At 58.4% G+C, this 21,884-nt stretch overlaps 2 protein-coding genes across 2 annotated transcripts; both read left to right on the top strand.

The window, feature by feature from the left end:
* Positions 1-2,420: 2,420 nt before the first annotated feature.
* CD22 (CD22 molecule) lies at positions 2,421-15,470 on the top strand. Its single transcript, XM_044991684.1, has 13 exons — positions 2,421-2,454; positions 2,835-3,305; positions 5,015-5,305; positions 5,805-6,065; positions 7,015-7,278; positions 8,982-9,245; positions 11,055-11,318; positions 11,495-11,767; positions 11,933-12,032; positions 12,255-12,318; positions 13,056-13,195; positions 13,445-13,538; positions 14,562-15,470. Exons 1-13 carry the CDS (start codon positions 2,421-2,423, stop codon positions 14,733-14,735), a joined length of 2,694 nt encoding a protein of 897 aa, XP_044847619.1. The 3' UTR covers positions 14,736-15,470.
* Positions 15,471-19,291: 3,821 nt separating this feature from the next.
* LOC123351999 (free fatty acid receptor 1-like) lies at positions 19,292-20,278 on the top strand. Its single transcript, XM_044991682.1, has one exon. It carries the CDS (start codon positions 19,292-19,294, stop codon positions 20,276-20,278), a length of 987 nt encoding a protein of 328 aa, XP_044847617.1.
* Positions 20,279-21,884: the final 1,606 nt, after the last annotated feature.

Below are 21,884 nucleotides of genomic sequence, written 5' to 3'. Positions count from 1 at the left end.
GACATTTCTGTTTAAGGGTTAGAAAGCACTAACTTTTAGCTTCTCAACCGCTGCTGTCAGGAAGTAATTCTTGGCCGATCCCGCTGTTCTCTGCTCACCTCCCTCCCGCGGGAAATCGATAAAAATCAGGAAAAAATTGTGAACATTTCCAGGGATGAGAATTGAAAAAAAAAAAAGCTTGAAAATAAATGTTGATCTTGTCTGTTGAAATGATCAAGAAACAAACACTGAATCCTGCAGACCCTGGCTGTGAATCTATCCCTGCCCATATGGGGGGACATAGACGCAGGGCTGGAGAAGGACAGGGCCGAGGGCACCGCAGTAAGAGGTGCGATCATATATTCCACCCTGCCGCCGTGCCCAGGGCGTGATCGCCCCCTACTGTCCCTGCCCCAGGCTGAGCGCAGGTCTGGACTGAGATATTCTGAGCAATTAGTGACCTTCCTATTCCCTTGTGGCAGGGGTGGCACCCCCCATTCCCTGCAGCACAGCGCCCCCTAGTGCCACCTGGGGCATCGGGACCAGCCCTGACTGCCAAGGGAGACCCCACCCTGCCCCCTGCAGCACAGCGCCCCCTAGTGCCAGGCTGGGGCATCGGGGCCAGCCCGGACTGCCAGGGGAGACCTCCACCCTGCTCCCTGCAGCACAGCGCCCCCTAGCGCTGCCCTGGGGCACCAGGGTCAGCCCTGTGAAGAGCCCCACCCTGCTGCCTACATCACAGCGCCCCCTAGTGCTGGGCTGGGGCATCGGGACCAGCCCTGACTGCCAAGGGAGAGCCCCCCCACCCCACTCCCTTCTTGTCTCCCATCCATGCCCGGATTGTGCCCGGCCCTGCTTAGCCAGAGAGAGGAAAGTGAAGGACTCAGACGCTGCTAAACAACCCCCTGCACCTGCAGCGAAAGGGGGGAGTTTGGAGCCGCCCTTCAAGGTGCTCTGGGGCCCAGCCCCCCCAGCTCGCCCCCAGGGGGACCCACAGAAATCTCACCCCCTCCTCACTTCACCCGGTGCCACTTCCCCTTTCGCCCTCCAAAGCCGCTGCACTGATTGCTCAGCTCCCCCCCGGCCAGATCGGCTGCCGGAGCTGCGGCTGCAGGACGCGCTATAAGGTAATTGCACATTCTCCTGCCGGCGGGAGTGGGGGCTAGTGTTTAGAGCAGGGGGCTGGGCGCCAGGACTCCTGGGTTCTATCCATGCTTTGGGAGGGAGCTGGGGTCTAGGGGTAATGGTGGGGGGCTGGGAGCTGGAGCTGGTGCACGCTGGCTCTCCAGGGCTAAGCGGGAAGAAAGGGGCCTGTTTAGTGCTTGGAGGGGAGACCTACAGGGAAACACGTACAGGGGCACAGTGGAGGCGCTAGGGGGTGCTGGGTTGCAGGGGGGCGGGATGGGGGCATTAGGGGGCGCTGTGCTGAAGTGAGCGGGGGGGGCACATTCTCCCTGGCAGTCAAGGCTGACTCCAATGCCTCAGCATAGCGCTAGGGGGCGCTGTGCTGCAGGGTGGGGGTGTTAGAGGGGTGCTAGGGAACAGGGGCAGTCAATGCCGGTTCTCACACCCTGAGGCCACTCTCCCACGTCCTCCCCCTCACTTTGGTTTGCTCAATGCCCAGAGGAAGTGGCAGCGTCTCTGTGACAAAAATACCCCGGGCCGAGGCCTAGCCAGCGGCCCTTGACGCGGGGGAAACAGCTGCTCTGGCGCCCTGCGCTGCTCGGAAGTGGGGGAGGAGCGTTCCCAGGAGTCTTCAACCCCCATCACCCAAGTGGGGGAATCAAACGTGAGGAGCAGCCGGGGCCTTTGACGCTAGCCTGCGCCGTGCCTGGCCTGCGGCGATGCACAACCTGACAGCTGCTGCACAGCTGGGGAAACTGAGGCACGGGGGGTGACTTGGAGAACCTCTCACACAAGTGGGCTCAGACTTCTGGGCTCTTCTGCTGCTCTAACCACTAGATTCTGCTCCCCACCCAGAGCCACGGATAGAACCCAGGAGTCCTGGCTTCCAGCCCCCACCCCCTAACCGATTAGAGGCATCCGGTCTGAGCTCCCGGGGGGTGTGGGTGGGATTGTACCAAGACCTGTAATAACAGAACCCAGCCTAGTGGGGTGTGTAACGGTCCCCGTGCATTTAGCTGCCTTCCCTGTGTAAATGTGACGCCCTTTGCACCGCGCCATGTGTGACAAACCCATCCAGCAGCTAGTGAGTTAGAGCAGGGGGCTGGGCTGGCAGCCAGGACGCCTGGGTTCTCTCCCACCCTTGGGAGGGGAGTGGGGTCTAGTGGTTCGGGCAGGTAGCGGGTTCCCTGCAGTCTCCCCTCTAGCTGGTCTCTCTCCGCTCCGGGTGGCTGATGTTGCGCTGGGTCATCGCAGGAACTGACCAGCCCTTCGCTCTTTCCTCTGCTCCCCGGCGCCGCGGCTGCCCAGGGGTCACCATGAGGCACCTCGTCTGGCTGCTGTTCCTCCCAGGTAAGACCCCTCCCCTCGCCCTAAAGGTCTGGCTGCTTCAGCCCCACAGAGCCATGGGGGCAGGGGAGATGGGAGAGGAGACCCAGCCGAGGGGGGGGGTGTCACAAGCTCAGAGGGAGGTTTTCCTCTGTGAGATTTACTCCACTTGCATAAGACTGATGTGATCCAGTGATTGGCGGTGGGGGGTGGGCTGGGAATCAGGACTCCTGGGTTCTATCCCAGCTCTGGGAGGGGAGTGGGGTCTAGTGGTTTAGAGCTGGGAATCAGGAATCTTGGGTTCTTCCCAGTGTGCTGATGGGGAAACTGAGGCCCAGAGCCACACCATGAGCAGAACAGGGAGTTTAGTGCTGGGAATCAAACCCCGATCTCCTGAGTCCCAGTTTGGCACCGGAAGTGCCCGGCCAGCCTGCCCCTCGCTGCCATCTCTGTCACTCTGCTGCTTCCAGGCTTCCTCTGTCAATGTGACCCACCTGTCGAGGTCCCTGAGTCCCTGATCGCTTGGACGGGGGCCTGTCTGTCCATCCCGTGCCGCTATCGATCCTGTGTCGTGACCCCCATAAGGACAGACAAACTGATCATCAGCTCCCTGACCTGGTACCTGAACCCTGTGTATGACTCTGAGAAGAAAGATTTCAGTGGCACCGTCCTGTATAAACACAAAGCCGCCATCAGCCCGGCCTTCGCAGGGCGCGTGAGGTTCCTGGGGGACCTGGAGAAAGATTGCAGCCTGCAGCTGTCTGACCTGCGGGCCAGTGAGAACGGCTCGTATGGGCTGAGACTGATCGTCTCGAACCCCAGGCAGAAGCAGGAAGAGAAGAAGTGGATGACTAGGATCAGTGTGAACGTGACGGGTAAGAGGGAAAGTCCTGGGCTTCCTTGTAGGAACAGATTAAAGTTTCATAGCCCACCCCCCTGCTCTAACCACTCAACCCCACTCCCCTCCCAAAGCTGGGGAGAGAACCCAGGAGTCCTGGCTCCCAGCCCCCCCAAACACTAGACCCCGCTCTGATAGCAGCCATTGCTGGGGATGCAGCTCAGTGCGCCTGGGATGACATCCAGGCCGGCTGTTCCTATTTTCTCCACCTCTGTCCCATCCCTTTAATGAGGCAACGACTCTCGCTAAAGTCTGGGGCTACAGCCAGCCTTGAACTCCTTGTCTGCACGAGAGCAGCACCGACCTCTGCCAGGCGAGCTAAAGGAGATGGGTCCTTACCTAGCAGAAGCAATAGGTTGGTATCCTCTGTGCTGTTCAGCAGAGCCTTTAGCAAAACGGAACAACAGTTTGGATAGAAAACTTCCAAGTTGTTTCTGTTTTACTGTGTTTTTCCACATTTCTCCTGAAATAATTTACTCACAAATCTCGAATTTCACTTTTCCACTCGCTTTTTATTCCCTTTTCACCCCAAGTGCAGCACAAGGAAGGATGTCGGGGGTTGGGTTTTGTCATTTCATGTTTTCTCTTTTCCCCCAGATGCCCCAGGGAAAGTCGTTTCAGCTCTCGGTGCCTCAGTTTCCCCAAATGAAAATCAGGGAGAATAATCCTCTGCCTATTTCCACTGTGGTCTCTTTGGGGCAGGGACTGTCTCTCGCTGTGTCTGGGCAGCGCCCAGCCCAACAGGGCCCAGATCTCACCTGGGGCAGGGACTCTACCGTAACATACCTAATGCAGTAGGAAGAGAGCCTGTGACGTGAGCCCTTGTATCAGAGGCCTGGTGTGAGGCAGGCCCTGCTCACAGAATGTGGCAAGAACAGGGCTGATCGTGCAGAGATTCACATTGCTGAGAAGTGCTAGGCACAGAGCACTCACGCACACACAGCCCGATATTAAGTGGTACCGAGGAAGGTACAAAAACCTTCCCCCAGGATAACGGGAACACACTGACCCCTCCTAACAGATAAGATCAGGCTGACAGTACGGAACTTGTTTATAGCAGGGTATAAGGATGTGTCTAAGACTTTGTCTACACTAGGCACCTTTCAGCGACACTGCTGTGCTGCTACAGCCCTGCTACTAAGAGGCGCGCAGTGTAGCCACTGTTTGTCGGCAGCAGAGAGCTCTCCTGCCAACAAAAAAATTCCATCCCCAAGGAGCGGCAGCAGCTTTGTCAGCGGGATAGCGCTCCCTCACAAAGCACTGTTGATACCTGCATTTTTTGTCGGTAAAACTTTTGTCATTCGGGGGGGGGGGGTGTTTTTTAACACCCCTGAATGGCAAAAGTTTTGCTGATGAAGGTCCAGTGTAGACACAGCCTCAGAGGGAGAAACTTTGGCCAGCTGAGGGTTCAGTGGAAAGTCTTGCCCCGAACTGAGCTGCGTCCATTGCTACTATCATGCTTTGTTGACGATAAACCTGGTCCGGTGCCTTCGTACCTTAACGGATCTAGTGGTCATTGGGCAGTTCGCTCGAAGTGTCTGCGCAGAGCTGGGACAGCACACAGAGAGAACACACACACACACACACACACACACACACACACACACACACACGCAGCCAGACATCTACCACCACCTAATAATAAAGTGTTCTCCATAATAACTTCCCCTTTGTCCCCTGACACAGATTCGCCTCCAGCTCCTAAAATCCAAGCACCCGGCGAGCTCAGGGAGTCAATCCCAGCCCAGGCAGTTTGCTCCATAGCCTATTACTGCCTCAACTACCCCATAACCCTGACGTGGGTCGGTTTGGGGCATGGGACCCCTGAGCCCACCACAAGGATGGAGAGTGGAAGGACTCAGAGCTCACTGACTTTCACGCCCACCTGGGAGGACCATGGGACAAGTTTAACCTGTCGGCTCAGCACCCCGGCTGGGACACCGAGCTCCGAGAGCAGCGTGGTGCTGGACGTGAAATGTGAGTGTGTGTGTGTGGGGGGGGGCTGAACTGGGATCCCCTGGGTCTGACAGCACCAGCCCCACCAGTAACTCTGGCACTGACCCGTAAGCACCCTAGGGGCTGCAGTTCCTGGGGGGCACCAGGGAGGTGGATTAGGGTCCAGGTGGGTGGAAGCAGATTGGCCAATGGGGCGGGAGCTGGCTGTATTTTGAAGGAAGGGTGGGGCCGTCTCGCTGGGCAGGGATGGGCACAAGGGTCAGAGCCAGCGCCCCCTAGAGGGGAAAGGCCCAATGCCCCATCCCCCGTCCCCCTGAGCCAGCCAGTCCCTGCCCTGGATGGGAGCTGGCGCCCCCTAGAGGGGAAAGGCCCCATCCCCCGTCCCCCTGAGCCAGCCAGTCCCTGCCCTGGATGGGAGCTGGCGCCCCCTGGAGGGGGAAGGCCCAGTGTCCCATTCCCTATCCCACGTCTGGACAGTGTCCATATCTCAGCTGTTCACCCGCGTGTTGGTTTGCTCCAGATGCCCCTAAGGGAGTCCAGGTGAAAGCGACACCCGGAGGGACCATCCGAGAGGGGGACAGACTCGTGCTGATGTGCTTAACCAACAGCAGCAACCCCCCCGTCTCCACATACAACTGGTATAAGGACACAGAGTGGCTGCACCAGGAGCAGAGGCTGGAGTTTGAAGCCAAGGGGGACGAGCATTCTGGTTCCTATCACTGCCAAGCCACCAATGAAATACGCACGGTCCCATCCCCAGCGCTGCGGATAGATGTTCAGTGTGAGTGTGGGGGCTGGGGCCAGACGGGAAGGCAGGGTCAGTGGAACTGCCTGAGACTAGATACCTCTGCTGAGCACAAGGAGGGGGACTAAGAGAGGGTGTTATTGTACTTCCCTAGACACGTGTGATGTGGACATCAGAGGATGTGAAATAGGCAGGGCTTGTGGCACTGGAAAAGACAGGAACTGAAGTTAAAGGGGAATCTCCATTAGGGCTTAGCAGTACAAAGCCCATGACACACAGCATGGCAGTTCTGGTTCCAGCCAGCAGAGGGCAATTGCCTAATCTCACACACACAAAGGCAGATCTGACCCATTCCCTCCAGCAGGGGGAGTGCTTACATGCACAGAGCAGGACTCAACCCCTCCAGCAGGGGGCAGCAGGGAGACATGTGTACACATACAGACACACACACAGTTGGGAGAAAAAGACAAACAAACCCACAAACGCTAGAACAATTTATTTTATTTCACTCAGGGGCAAAAAGGAGAAAACAGAAAATTTGTCATTTAAAAAATGTGACGTTCTCCCCTCCTTCCCCAAATTGGCCCATTTTGAAGCAGAAGTGACTTGGCTGTTTCAAACGCTTGAAAGTTTTTTCAACCTATCAGCTCCTGAATGAATTTGGTGGGTCACACCTGGTCCATGGCGTTTGCAGAAAACAACGTGTGATGCAAGAGGAACATTCGCTTTTGGGGTGAAATATCCCTGATTGTGCTAAAAAACCCACAGACCAAAAAACACTTTCCCTCTGCCTGCCCCTGCAGCTTTTGGAGATTTTGCCACAGACAGATAATTCATTTCACTGAACATTTGGTTTGTTAGGTGTTCACCGAGGAACTAAGTTCAGTTTGTTCTCTGCCACTGGACTACCGGAGTGACCTTGGTCAAGTCACTTAGGGTTTCCCATGGAATAGTCCGTTTAAATCAGGGTCTTTTTATTCCCCAGACGCCCCAAAGGATGTGCATGTTGAACTGGTGACCGGCTCTCCAATCCAGGAAGGGACCACGGTTGTGCTCAAATGCTCCTGCAGGGCTCATCCGCCCGTCAGCAACTACACATGGTACAGAAACGGGCAGCACATCCCAGAACAAACCCAGCAGGAGCTTCGCTTCGACAAGATCCATCCCAACCAGTCCGGTTCCTACCACTGCGAGCCTCAGAACAGAGTTGGGATGTCGGAGTCGCCGGCCATTACAGTCGACGTACAGTGTGAGTAGCCAGGGGACCAGCAGGGGGCGCTGCAGCTGGGTGGGGTATCCAGGATCTGCACTCCAGCTTGGCGGGGCAGAGCCTGCATGAATCCCAGAGGGGCAGGAACTGTAGCCTCCCCCTAGGACCTCTTTCCTGACTCTGAAGAGGCATTGGTGTGAGTAGTGGGATCCCATTATGGACCTCAGCATCCAGGGTATCTGTGCACGAGTGGGGTGCTCTCCTCCTCCTGCTTCACAGAGCCCCCAATTGCCACAGGGCCTCAGCACAGCAGGGCTGAGAGTTAACATCCCTTTGGGATGGCTCCCCCCGTCCAAGCAACAGGCTCAGGCTCTCTGCAGACTCAGGCACACTCAGGGCAGCTCCCTCCTCTCCAAGCGACAGGCTCAGACTCTCTGCAGACCCAAGCAGCGTTGCTCTGTCAGTCACACTTGGGGCAGCTCCCTCTGTGACAAGTTCCCCCCGGGGTGCCACTTGGAACTGGGGTACCACTGAGCCCATCTGACCCACCAACCTGGGCCCCCCGTCACACTGTGGGGCTGTGATCAGTTGCCAAGCTCCTCAAGCCTGCTCTTTCACCAGCCTACACACAGGTAGGGACACACCGAGCTGCAGCTTCACGCACATGTGCTGAGACCAGCTCCGCTCGGGAAGGCTCCGCTAAGGCACCTCTCCATTGCTAAGGCGCGCACCCCCCTCTGGAGTGTAAATCTCAAATGGTACCGTCTTGCGCTGCGCAGGGAACTGTCCAGCGTAAGCTCGGAAAAGTCGCCCCCTCCCTCAATGTGGCGAGAGGGATGCAACGCTTTCTGCCTCCAGCTCTAATTCCCAGACACTGGTTTTAGGCAAAACCAAAACCAGTTTGTTAACTACAAAAGACAGATGTTAAGTGATTATAAGTGACAGCAAACAGCTCAAAGCAGCTTACCCAGTAAATAAACAAAACCGCGAACTGAGCTGAACACACTAGATAGGTAGGAAATGAATTAACAAATTCTCCCGCTGAGTGATAAACAGGCTGGCAGATTCTTAAGGCACAAGCTGCCTCGGCTTTCCCAGGTTTTCATACACAGGCTAAAAATCCTTCCAGCCTGGGACCATCACTTCCCACAGTTCAGTCTTTGCCCCTCAGGTGTTTCCAGGTGCGTTGTTGTCGGGAGAGTGAGGGACCATCATTTCCCCCACTTGTATAGCTTCTTCCCACTTGCTGTGACCATTGTGCAGTGCTATCTCGGAGAGGTTTCTATTGCACACAGTTCCTGGGGTGATCCTTGTGCTCGTCTGCATTTCCTCAATAAGCCATTACCATTGTTTGGCCTTTTTACTGCTGTACCTGAAAGGCGGCTTGTGGGTGTTTTCAGCCTCACAACGTGTTTCAGTAACACACACAAAGCCAAACTTCATAACTCCACATACGACGGTAACACATACAATCCAACGAGATATTAATGTCTAGCAGAGCAAGACTTTTAACATGATACCTCACAAGGAATACTTTGTGCAAAACATATCCTAATTACATGACAGTGGTGACTATTGGGGTGCCAGGGTGTCACACCCTCGTCTCCCAGCAATGAGCTCAGGCTCTCTGCAGACTCAGGCAGGTGTCGGCTACACTCAGGCAGCTCCCTCCTTTTTATTTCCTGCCTATAACCCTCCCCCCCCGAACACTGAGACACACTCTGATCTCGATTCTTTTCCAGACCCCCCCAAGGGGGTACGAATCACCCTTGAAAACCCCCCGCGCATCCGAGAAGGCGACGCGGTGACGCTGAACTGCTCCGTGAGCAGCAGTAACCCCCCGGTGACCAAGTACACGTGGTACAAGGATAACAGCCGGTATCAGGAGACCCAGGAGAGCGTCCTGACCTTCCCTGCCACAGAGGAGCGGTCCGGTAGCTACAGCTGTGAGGCTCAGAACGCGATCGGCTATAGACAGTCTCCGCCTGTCTCAGTGGATGTGCAGTGTAAGTAATCGCCTCCTGGCTTCCCAGGCAGAGTCCTCTTGGAATTTTCCACTGCAAAATTTTGAGGAAAAATATCATTTTGTTCTTCCGGCTCGACATTTTTATTCCATTGGTGCTTTTCGAAGAGCAAAAAAATTCAGTTTTCTCCCTTTAGAAAAAATGGTCTTTGTCTCTCATTGTTTGGCCTTTTACATTTTGTTCATGCTTTTCTAATGAGAAAAGTGACTTAGCCCCCCCAACCCCCCCTTTATTTTCTAACAGAAAAGTAGGGGTGAAAAGCAATACAAATTGTGCGTTCGTTGCATTGTGTAGCCTTTTCTCATAATTATTATTATTAAAAAGTCTTTTTCACGCTTTCTAATGGGAAAGTGACTTTTAAAAAAAATTCTGCCTTATTAATTCACCGGAAAAGGGAGAAAAAATGTTTGAAGAGCTGTGGTTTTCTCTCACCACCTAGCCTTTACAAAAACCGAAAATCACGTTGTCATGCTTTTTCCTGGCTTTCTCCATTTTATTGTGACTGACAAAGCATGCAAAAAAGTTTCGAAAAGTGTTATTTACGCTCACGATTTAGCCTTTTATTTAAAAAGTATCTTTTTTGTGGCTTAATTCACTTTATTTTTCACTGGAACAGTATCAGAAAAGTTTTGAAAAGGGTTATTTTGTCTCACTACGTAGTGGGGTTTATTAAAAACCAACAACCCCTTTTTATATTTTCCACGGAGGAAAGTGACTTTTTGGACTTTGTGCCACTGAAAAAATAGAGGAAAAAAGTTTTTTTTAACGTTTAGAAATAACCAGAAAGTGTTTCCCCCATAATTTCTCCCCCCTTTTACCCCTTCCTAGCTTTTTCCAGTAAATAACTTAACAATGGTGAGAACTTCACCACGATCTCACAACCAACATCTGTCCAAAATCATAAAAGAAATGATTCTCCCCTCCCCCCAAAATGGTACATTGAGAATATTTTTTTTCCAACCAATTTTTTGTTGTCAGAAATGACTGTTGTTCCCTGTGCGACAAATCTTTTGGGGGGTGAACCTCCTGTTTTCTGGCAAAAATAGATCTGCTGAAAAACCCTCTGGCAGGTCTGGTTGTCATCTCAGGGGCTTTTGGGGGGAGTCCTGAATCTAAGCTGGGCTAGACACGCCTGGCTCACGGAGAAGTGGGAAGTGCTTCCAAGCAGAGCACCAGAAAGAGCCCAGCTGGATTGGACTCTCGTCCCGTCGGCCTTAGGGTCACGACATGGACGCGAGGCCTTCCTGGGTGATGGAGACAGGGAGCTGAAGGAGCAGAGCTCTGGAGCTTTGTCCCACCTGTAAAGCTAAGCCGGGAGAGGCTGGCCCAAGAGGCCGGGGGATCAGGGCCGCCGAGAGCAGGTTCGGGCCCTAGTGAAATTTTTTTTTCAGGCCTCCCAGCAAGGGCGGACCGGCTAAACAGGGCTGACGAGGAGCTGGGGGGAGCCGGGCCCCGGGCCCACTTCCGGACCGCCGGGCCCCGGTAATTTGTACCGGCTTCCCCCCACCCCGTGGGCCCTGCGTGCGATCTCTGGGTCTCTAGGCTCCTGTAGTACCTCTGAAGCTCAGCAGGATCAGGAGGGGCCAGTGGCTGGAAGGGAACCCAGGAAGGAAAATTCCTGCTTTCTATAGAAATAGCGGAACCAGAGGAGTGATATGGGAGGCCTTTAAAATCTAGATCGGGTCAGACCCCAGCCTTGGCCGACGCTCCACTGGGGTCAATGGGCCAGATCCCAGCGGGGGTCAGTGAGCCGGCGGCCCGGGGCTCTCAGGGTTGTGTGTCTCTCTGCAGACGCGCCCCAGCACGTTGCCGTGGTGCGGCAGCCATCAGGGTCCATCAAGGAGGGCGAGGCCGTGACCCTGGAGTGCTCCGTGGGCAGCGCCAACCCCTCTGCCCTGCACTACGCCTGGTACAAGGACGGGGAGCCGCAGGGCGAGAACTCCAGGAGGCTGCAGCTGGCGGCCGTGGTGTCGGCTGATTCGGGCCAGTACCGGTGTGAGGCTAAGAATGACGTGGGCACCACCCGTGCTGAGCCCATCCCGCTGGATGTCTGGTGTAAGTAACCAACCCCCAGAGCTGGGGAGAGACCCAGGAGTCCTGACTCCCAGAAACCCTGCCCTCCACACACTGTAACCACTAGACTCCACTCCCCTCCCAGAACTGAGGACAGAACCCAGGAGTCCTGGCTCCCAGCCCCCCACGCTAACCCCTGGCACTGGCTCTCTCCCCAGATGGCCCCCGGGATGTACAGCTCTCCGTGGCCCCACAGGGGCGGATTGTGGAGGGGATGGAGGTGATGCTGCGGTGCTGGGCCGATGCCCGTCCGTCCGTGCTGGGCTACGACTGGTACCGGGACGGCCGACTGCAGGAGCGGCAGGAGCGGCAGAGCCAGGCCGTGCTGAGCATCCTGGCTGTGAAGGTGGAGGCGTCCGGGCACTACCACTGTCGGGCCAGAAACCAGATCTCCTACGGGGACTCCTCGCCCATCCACCTCACCGTCTACTGTAAGGGGCCTGTGTGCTGGTCCCCTCAATCCCGACCCGCAGCCCCTGCTAGCCCAGCACTGGGCTCACCCGGCTCCCAGCTCTGCTGGGGCCCCTCAATCCTGAGCTGCTCTAACCACTGGCCCCCACTCCCGTGCCCCCCATTCCTTGCTCTCTGTTTTGCAGGGAGCTCCATGACTATAGCCAAGAACGCGGCTCTAGGGATCGGTGTGGTGGTAGCGTTTATCCCCCTGCTACTGGTGCTGATCTTCACCCTCAGGCGATGGTAAGCAGAAACCTCTCCTCACCCCCAGCCCGGGCATCCCCAATCCCCAGGGATCAGCACCCACGGAGCCGGGCAGCCTGACCTCTGCGACAGGCTCGTGCAGCCGGGAAACTCCCCTCCTACCCCCCACCACTCTAACCACTAGACCCCACTCCCCTCCCAGAGCCAGAGGTAGAACCCAGGAGTCCTGGCTCTTGACCCTGCTCCACATTGTCATTGCAGGAGGAAGCGGCGTCTTCCCGAGCTGGTTGTGGCACCTCTGGGCAGGCGAAGGGGATTGTTCTTGGTGAGAGATTTTTTGATAGGGGGCACTGTGCTGCAGGGGGCGGGGGCTGTCCCCTGGCAGTCAGGGCTGGCCTCAGTGCCCCAGGGCGGCACTAGGGGGCGCTGTGCTGCAGGGTGGGGGCTCTCCCCTGGCAATAAGGGCTGGCCTCAGTGCCCCAGGGCGGCACTAGGGGGCGCTGTGCTGCAGGGGGCGGGGGCTGTCCCCTGGCAGTCAGGGCTGGCCTCAGTGCCCCAGGGCGGCACTAGGGGGCGCTGTGCTGCAGGGGGCGGGGGCTGTCCCCTGGCAGTCAGGGCTGGCCTCAGTGCCCCAGGGCGGCACTAGGGGGCGCTGTGCTGCAGGGGGCAGGGTGGGGCTCTCCCCTGGCAGTCAGGGCTGGTTGTAATGCCTAGGGCGGTGCTAGGGGGCGCCGTGCTGCAGGGCGTTGCCCTATAGCAGATCAGAGTTGAATTTCTAGTCCTGAGCCCTTGGGGTCATTAAAGGTTCCTGAGACCATTCCCTAAACTTCCGGACATCAAACCCAGCGTGTGGGCGAAACCCCAGCGTGGGAAATTCTGTTCTGCCTCCGCCAAGCCCTCTCAGACATTACAAGAAGAGAGGATTTTTCTTCACTTCCCATCCTAAACTTGTGGCATCACTGAACGGCTGTTCCTCAGCTGCTCTGCCCCAGAGGTGGCTGCATCTCAGAGCTGGGCGAGCCATCCCCATGCACTCAATGGAATGTTTTGTCTCTCTCTCAGCCTAGGAGACGGGAACCTTTGAAAACCCATCGGCCCGCCAGCTCGGTGGGGTGCCTGAATGGAGTATCCGGAGATGCTGTCAATTATGCTACACTCCAGTTCCCACCCAGCCACCCCCAGGGGCCAACCGCCCCTGCCAGGTACAAAGGAAAGGAACCGGCGGAGGAGAAATGAGTTTCTCTGCCCCCAGTATGGAGTCCCAGCTTCTCCCTGAGCCCGGGCGGTAACCCAGGAGTCCTGGCTCCTCCTTGAGCCCGGGAGGGAACCCCGGAGTCCTGGCTCCTCCCTGAGCCTGGGAGGGAACCCTGGAGTCCTGGCTTCTCCCAGGGGTGGGGAGGGAACCCAGGAGTCCTGGCTGCTTCTCATCAGAGCTGTCGATTTCCTCCCAGTGTGCCAGGAAACTCGAAGCAGCGAGTGAAGCCAGGGCCCCCGGATGAAACTGTTATTTACAGTGTGGTGAAGAAACCAAACCTGCCACCCAAGGTACCAGCCTGGGGTTACCCTGGGTCCCCCCAGAGCCCCATCACTTCAGAGCCTGTGTCCTCTAGGCCCCTTAACTGTGATGCTTGGGCAATGCCCATCTGTCACTGGGTGAGGGGCACCGGCAGGGCTGGGGGGGAGCCCAGGGCTGAGATCGCAGGAGCTGCGGGTCGGGAGTGAGGGGCACCGGCAGGGCTGGGGGGGAGCCCAGGGCTGGGCTAGCAGGGGGCTGTGGGTCGGGAGTGAGGGGCACCGGCAGGGCTTGGGGGGAGCCCAGGGCTGGGATCGCAGGAGCTGCGGGTCGGGAGTGAGGGGCACCGGCAGGGCTGGGGGGAGCCCAGGGCTGGGATCGCAGGGGCTGCGGGTCGGGAGTGAGGGCCACCGGCAGGGCTGGGGGGAGGAGCCCAGGGCTGGGATCGCAGGGGTGATGGGACTGTATCGGGCTAAGACACCCCGGCATAGCAGGCTGGACAGGTTGTTTTTCTGCCTCTAGTTCCCTTTTCGTGTCTCTCACGTGACTTAGAATAAACTTTCGCTCTCAAAATAAAATCATTTGTTGAGATAAGATAAAAATACCCTGCCCTTCCCCCGAGCAGCTGGAATCTAAACCAGCCATGAACACCCTGGGGAGCCTGCAACGGGCCTATTATGTCCTGAGGCATCTTCATTTAACATCAGCTCTCCTCTGGCAGCGTGGGTTGGGGGGCAGGGCTGGGCTCGCAGGGGGCTGCGGCCTGCAGGTCGGGAGTTAGGGGCACCGGCAGAGCTGGGGGGTGGAGAGCCCAGGGCTGGGCTGGCAGGGGGCTGCGGGCGGGAGTTAGGGGCACCGGCAGAGCTGGGGGTGGGGAGCCCAGGGCTGGGCTGGCAGGGGCTGCGGGCGGGAGTGAGGGGCACTGGCAGAGCTGGGAGAAGCCCAGGGCTGGGCTGGCGGGGGGCTGCGGGCTGCGAGCTGGGGGGGTCCCAGCAGGCGGGGCTGGGGGCTGGTGTCTGTAGCTGTCCCTCTCTGACCCCCGCCTGCCTCCCCAGGGCGAAGCGAAGGGCGACTACGAGAACATGGGGGCCCGGCCGGAGGAGGAGGAGGAGCTAAACTACTGCACCCTGGTGCTGCCGCCGCGCACCCGGGCCCCACGTGGCCGCTGGGAGTTCGAGTCGGACTCGGAGTCGGAGGCGAGCGTGCAGTACGCGGCCCTGAGGCACTGACCTTCCCCGGACGGGGCCGGCTCCCCACTGGCCACGGAGCCCAGCCACGGACCCACGGAGCCTGGCCACAGACCCACGGAGCCCAGCCACGGACCCACGGAGCCTGGCCACAGACCCACGGAGCCCAGCCATGGACCCACGGAGCCTGGCTACAGACCCATAGAGCCTGGCCACGGACCCACGGAGCCTGGCCACAGACCCACGGAGCCCAGCCATGGACCCACGGAGCCCGGCCATATACCCACGGAGCCCGGCCACGGACCCTCGGAGCCTGGCCACGGACCCACGGACCCCGGCCATGGACCCACGGAGCCTGGCCATAGACTCACAGAGCCTAGCTATGGACCCGCGGAGCCCAGCCATGGACCCACAGAGTCTGGCTATGGACCCACGGAGCCCGGCCATGGACCCGTGGAGCCCGGCCATGGACCCACAGAGCCTGGCTATAGACCCACAGGGCTGGGCCATGGACCCACAGGGTGTGGCCCCGAGCCACTCTGGACTCTCAGCCCCAGCTGAGCTCTGGAGGCCAGGCCCCTCCTAGAGACCCAGAGCCTGTGGGGGATGGGGGAGGGTCAGTGGCTCTAGCGCTGGATCTGGACAGGGGAGCAGAGCGGGGGCAGGGCGGGCAGAGTCTGTGCAGCTAGCGCTAAACACGGGAGATGTGACGCAGGGGCCAGGGATGGGGTGTCCCCGCCAGCAGGGGGCAACACACACACACACACACACACACACACACACACACACACACGGCAAGGGGTGGGGTGTCCCAGCCAGCAGGGGGCAGCAGGGGGCAGCACACACACACACACACACACACAGAGCAAGGGGTGGGGTGTTCCAGCCAGTAGGGGGCAGCAGGGGGCAGCACACACACACACACACATACACACACACACGGCAAGGGGTGGGGTGTCCCAGCCAGCAGGGGGCAGCAGGGACACACACACACACACACACACACAGAGCAAGGGGTGGGGTGTTCCAGCCAGTAGGGAGCAGCAGGGACACACACACACACACACACACACACAGAGCAAGGGGTGGGGTGTTCCAGCCAGCAGGGGGCAGCACACACACACACACACACACACACACACACGGCAAGGGGTGGGGTGTCCCAGCCAGCAGGGGGCAGCAGGGGGCAGCACACACACACACACACACACACACACACACACAGAGCAAGGGGTGGGGTGTTCCAGCCAGCAGGGGGCAGCAGGGACACACACACACACACACACACACACACACTTCCCCAGCTGGCTGTAGGACACACCTGTCTGCAGTAGGGGGCGCTTTCCCCGGTTACCCCCTCTCCCCAGCTATCCCCAGGCAGGGCCGCCCAGAGGGGGGGGCAAGAGGGGCAATTTGCCCCAGGCCCTGGGCCCCACAGGGGCCCCCACGAGAGTTTTTCGGGGCCCCTGGAGCGGGGTCCTTCACTCGCTCCAGGGGCCCCAGAAAACTCTCGCAGGTCCCCGGCCCCCGGAGCTTCTTCTGCTCCCGGTCTTTGCTGCCGAATTACCGCCGAAGACCCGGCTGCGCTTTGGCGGCGGGTCCCGCTTCGGCGGTAATTCGCCCCTGAGGTTTAGCCGCCCAGCACGGCGACCCCCCTGAGGCCCACAGGCCGTGGGTGATTCCCCTACAAGCTGAGCCTGGTTTGGCCAAGTCTCACTCCCCTACCTCCCCACCCAGGTGATAGGGGACCCCCCAGGGCAGGGGACCCCACAACTAGCGCTCAAGAGCCAGCTCAACCTGCTGCAGCTTTTCTAGTGCGCTGTAGGTTGGAGCGTGGGGGCTGGGAGCCAGGACTCCTGGGTTCCAGCCCCAGCTCTGGGAGGGGAGTGGGATCGAACTGGGGGGCCAGGGGGAGGATTTGCAATGCTCACTGAAATGTTTATAAGCGTAGTGTCTGTTTAACAGCCTCCCAGCAACACTGCGGGGGGATGGCTCATCCGGTGCTGGGATGCAGCCAGCTCTGGGGTGGGACAGCCAGGGAACAGCCGCATGCAGTCACTCAGTGCTTTCCGTTCTGATTAACGAGTGCCTGGGCTAGCACGCGCCTGGCACGAGGAATCAGGGCTGTAATTGGCATCTCTTCCCGCCGTAGGATCAGCAATAAAAATACTTTACAGGCTATTAACTGCAGCAGGAACTGGTCAAATAGCAAGTTCTGTAAACAGCTCTCAGCTTGAAAGCACCGGAGCGTTCGGCCCCCGCTGCCAAGATAAACCGGCGCAGCTGCCACAGCAGGAAAAGAAATAAATTGATCTATGAGCATTCGCCTGGAGCTGTATTTATCTGAGGTCTCCTGAGGGGATGCAATGCCAGAGCATGGCACTGGGGGCGCTGGGAATCCGGACTCTTGGGTTCTCCTCCATTCTGTCCTTCCCTAACCTGTGCCTCAGTTTCCTGCTATGGTGTAGGTGCGAGTGACTTAATGCCTGTAAGGGGTAGGGCAGCTGGGAATACCTTGATGGACTCTGAGATGCTGGTGGGGCAGTTGGGGAACAGCTGCACACAACACTGCATGGGGAGGTCTAGCTTGGTGCTGAGATGCAGCCACCTCTGGGGCAGGGCAGCTGGGGAACAGCCACACATAACGCCGCATGGGGACTCCTTGACCGACTACAAGATGCAGCCACCACTGGGGTGGGGAAGTTGGGGAACAGCTGCACATAACAGCGTATGAGGATGGCTCACCCGGCGCTGAGATGCAGCTACCTCTGGGGCAGGGCAGCTGGGGAACAGCTGCACATAACACCACATGGGGACAGCTCACCGGGCCTGAGATGCAGCCAGCTCGGTCATGAGATCATGCTGGGGGTTTCCTGCAGAAGCACTTCAGAGGGAGTAATTCGCTCTAGTGAGTTGACCTTGCCTTCCTGTGTGTCTCTAAAACCACGTTATCTCTCCCAGCGGAAATAGCACACAGTCACGGAAACAAGCAGAGCGATATGGATCTGGGGGGGAGTTCGCTCCTTGAGCTTTGTATCAGCTGCCAAAATAACAGGCCTTGACAGCTGATGAGCTGACAGCAAAAAGGGCTGGGAGCCAGGACTCCTGAGTTCTAGCCTCGGCTCTGGCGATAGGAGAAACCACTACGTTGGCAGTTGGGTAGAAAGCGCCTATTGCACACGTGAATGCCATGCTATGCTGCTTTTCACTAACAAGGGGGGGATCCAGCTGCTTTTAAAGGAGCCCCCAAGAAATGCGTCTAGCTCTGGGGCAGAGCAGCTGGGGAAGAGCCGCACAGTGACGCTGCACGGGGATGGCTCACCCAGCACCGAGATGCAGCCACCTCTGGGGCGGGGCAGTTAGGAAACCACCATGCAGGGATCGATGAGCGGCAGCTGCCTCTGAATCTCCTCCCAGGATGAGGGGGCGAGTCCCATTTATCGGGTGACCTTATGGGGCTGAGTGTCTGTCCTACTTGGGGGTCCCAGCTCCGGGTCCACACAGAGGGATCCACTCCCCGTGGGGGATAATCCAGCCGTGCCCCCGCCTCGGCGGCTGTTCTCTCCCTCTCAGTCGCTCCAGCTGGGGGGCACGAGGCAGAAGGGCCTGTGGGGCAGGGCAGCCCCCTGCGCCTCCCTGGGTTTTTATGGCTTTATGGCCCAGCCACGTAGCCAGGGGATGAAGCTGCCCTGGTTGAACAATTCCTTCTGGGCAATTTCATCCCACCTGGGAGGAGGCTGATCCACGCCCCCAGCGACCGCTGGCACCGCAGCTCGCCACGTCCCCGGGGCCAGGCCAGGCAGGAGCGCAGCTGTGGGGAGCTGAGCCAGAGAGGTAGGAGCTATGGGATGTGGCCATGGGGCAGGGATGGGGCGGGGTGAGCCAGAGAGGTGGGATCTAGGAGACATGGCCATGAGGCAGGAACCTGGGGGTGGATCTAAAGGACACGGGCAGGGACATGGAGGTGGATCTAGGGGATGCGGCCATGGGGCAGGGATGGGGGGTGGATCTAGGGGACACTGCCGTGGGGCAAAGATCATGGTGGACCGAGGGGACATGGCCATGGGGCTGGAATCTGGGGGTGGATCTAGGGGACACGGCCATGGGGCAGGGACTGGGGGTAGATCCAGGGTGTGTGATTGTGGGGCAGGAATGTGGAGGTGGATCTAGGGGACGCGGCCGTAGGGCGGGGAATGGGGGTGGATCTAGGAGATGTGGCCATGGGGCAGGGATGGGAGTGGATCGAAGGGACATGGTCATGGGGCAGGGATGGGGGTGGTGGATCTAGGGGATGCGGCTGCGGGGCAAGGATGAGGAGGTGGATCTAGGCGACGCGGTCGTGAGACAGGGATCTGGGGTGTGGCTCTAGGGAACATGGGGCATGGATGGGGTGGATCTAGGGGATGCGGCTGTGGGGCATGGATGGGGGTGGATCTAGGGGATGGACCGTGGGGCAGGGATCTGGGGTGTGGATCTAGGGGCGTGGGGCAGGGATGTGGGAGTGTATCTAGGGGACAAGGTGCAGGGGGCTCATCCTTGTTATCATTCCAGCCCCAGCTGAGATGCCTCCCTCCTCCACCCCCCGCTGAGCTGGCACCATGGACCCGGTGGACACCCTGGCCCTGGCTGTCTACTCCGTCACCATCCTGCTGGGCTTGCCCGCCAACATCTTGGCGCTGTACATCTTCTTCCGCCGCGCCCGCGCCCGCCTCACCCCCAACCTCATCTACATGATCAACCTCTGCCTCTCGGACCTGGCCTTCGTCCTCATCCTGCCGCTCAAGATCCTGGAGGTCGTCCCGCCGGGCTGGTCCCCACCGAGCTTTCTCTGCCCCCTCTACAGCCTGGCCCACTTCGGCACGCTCTACGCCAGCACCTGCTTCCTGACGGCGGTCAGTGCCGGGCGCTACCTGGGCGCCGCCTTCCCCATCCGCTACCAGCTCTACAAGAAGCCCCTTTACTCCTGCCTGGTCTGTGTGGCCATCTGGGCCCTGGTGGCCTTTCACGGCGTCCTGCTGCTCATCCTGGAGACTTCGCTGGGCGCCAACGCCACCCTCTTTATGGGCAACGGCAGCGCCTGCTACCAGGAGTTCAGTCCAGAGCAGCTGGCCCTGCTGGCTCCAGTCCGCTTGGAGCTCTCCGTGGCCCTGTTTTTCCTGCCCTTGGTGATCACAGTCTTCTGCTACGCTGGCTGCATCCACGTCCTCGTCAAGTCCCATCTCCACGAGCAGAAGAAGCGCCGGGCGGTGCGGCTGGCCGTGGCCACGCTCTCTGTCTTCGTGCTCTGCTTCGGCCCCTATAACCTGTCCCACGTGGTGGGCTACGTCCGCGGCGAAGATGTCTGGTGGCGCAGGGTGGCGCTGCTGCCCGGTGCCTGCAACGCCTTCCTGGACCCGCTCATCTTCTACTTCCTCTCCTCGGCCAGGGACGAGGGCCTGGCCTGGGTGTGGCGCTCGGTGGGGCAGCGTTGCAGCTCCTTCCGGCAGAAGATGACCATGGGTCACAAGGAGGCAGGCAAGGGGCAGCCTGAGAAGGGGGCTGCATCGCTGGGAAGTACGGGCCCCAAGGTGGGGAGCTCCAAGTGACCATGGAACAAGGAGACACCAAACTCTGTTGGGACGGGATTCGGGGAGATTGGCAACTTTGGATGGGCTGTGGGACCCAGCTGCTCATGAACCTTAAAAATTCCCCACTGGGCTGGGAGCCTCCAATCTCGGATAGGACGCAGGACCAAGGATCAGGAAATTCATGACCATTACAGATTTCCCATGGCACCTGGAACCTCCAATCTTGGATAGGACATGAGACCAAGGACCGGGAAATTCATGGTCTTTACAGAGTCTCCATGGCACTTGTAGTCTCCGACCTTGGCTGGCACGTGAGTCCAAGAACCTGGCCTATCCGTGGGTCAGTACACATCCCCCTTAGGACAAGGAGGTGTCTGGTTTTGACAGGACTAGGGGGTAAGGTAGCCGTTTTCCACTAAGACATGGGTGCATGGTCATGACCTTGACCATTAGTGGTCTTGAAAGACCCCTTAGGATGGGGACATCCCTGACTGGGCTGGGACGGGGGGTGAGGAGATGCCAGGCGGGGTGTGATGGCAGGGTCCAAATTTCTTGTGGTCATTTCATAGCCCCATGGGACGGATCCTGCCGTGGGAGAATTGGATATAGAGGATGATCCAGACCCCCTCACCTCCATAGGGTGAAATAGTCTGTATGGCTAACCCTGCTACTGGGGAAATAGACTAAACTCCGTCCTGTAGGTCTGCATTGGGTGAGCCAGATTATGAGGTGTCACTGTGCAGTTATTCCCCAGCTGCCCTGCCCCAGAGGTGGCTGCATCTCAGCACCAGGTAAGCCACCCCCATGTGGCTGCTCCCCAGCTGCCTGGCCCCAGAGGTGGCTGCATTTTGGCACTGAGGCCATGATTCCTACCCTTTGTGGATGGAAGGTGCTAGAGATATGTGCAAGGTAACTGGGAGATCTGTGTAACTTGGACGTAGAAATATTCCAAAATACAATTCAGTGGGAATCCTGTCAATGAAATCCCAGCTCTTGCATCCGAAGAAGTGGGTATTCACCCACGAAAGCTCATGCTGCAAAACGTCTGTTAGTCTATAAGATGCCACAGGATTCTTTGCTGCTTTTACAGAACCAGACTAACACGGCTACCCCTCTGATACTCAGCTCCTGCAAGAATGTCCCAGGACTGATCAATGAGTTAGTAGGAACAAAGGCAATGGGGCCAGATCCCAGCTGGTGTCAATGGGCTGTAGCTCCATGGGAGTCAGTGGGGCCAGACCCTCAAGCTGGGGCCAATTGGGATCACCCAGGGGTCTCACCACTCCACCCGAGCACTGACTCTTTTGCCCAGTGGCTGTAAATTGCATTCCACTAACGGATCCGTGTTGATTTAATAAATAAAGTTTTCCCAGCTCCAGTGGGGTCGTTATTATTAATATAATTATTGTAGCTATCATTCGACTGAGATCAGGCCCCGCTGAAACGGGTGTGCTGGACTCACAGCACAGTGCAGGGGCTGGGAGCCAGGACTCCTGGGTTCTATTCCCAGATCTGGGAGGGGAGTGGGGTCACCTGGGTTCTATTTCCAGCTATAAGAGGGGAGTGGTGCCTAGTGGTTAGAGCAGGGGGGCCTGGGAGTTATGACTCCTGGGTCCTATTCCCA

The sequence above is a fragment of the Mauremys mutica genome, chromosome 17, assembly GCF_020497125.1.
Source record: "Mauremys mutica isolate MM-2020 ecotype Southern chromosome 17, ASM2049712v1, whole genome shotgun sequence".
In the NCBI taxonomy this organism is placed as follows: Eukaryota; Metazoa; Chordata; order Testudines; family Geoemydidae; genus Mauremys; species Mauremys mutica.
Note: the sequence above shows the minus strand (reverse complement) of the source record. Positions and strands in the feature narration are given on the sequence as shown.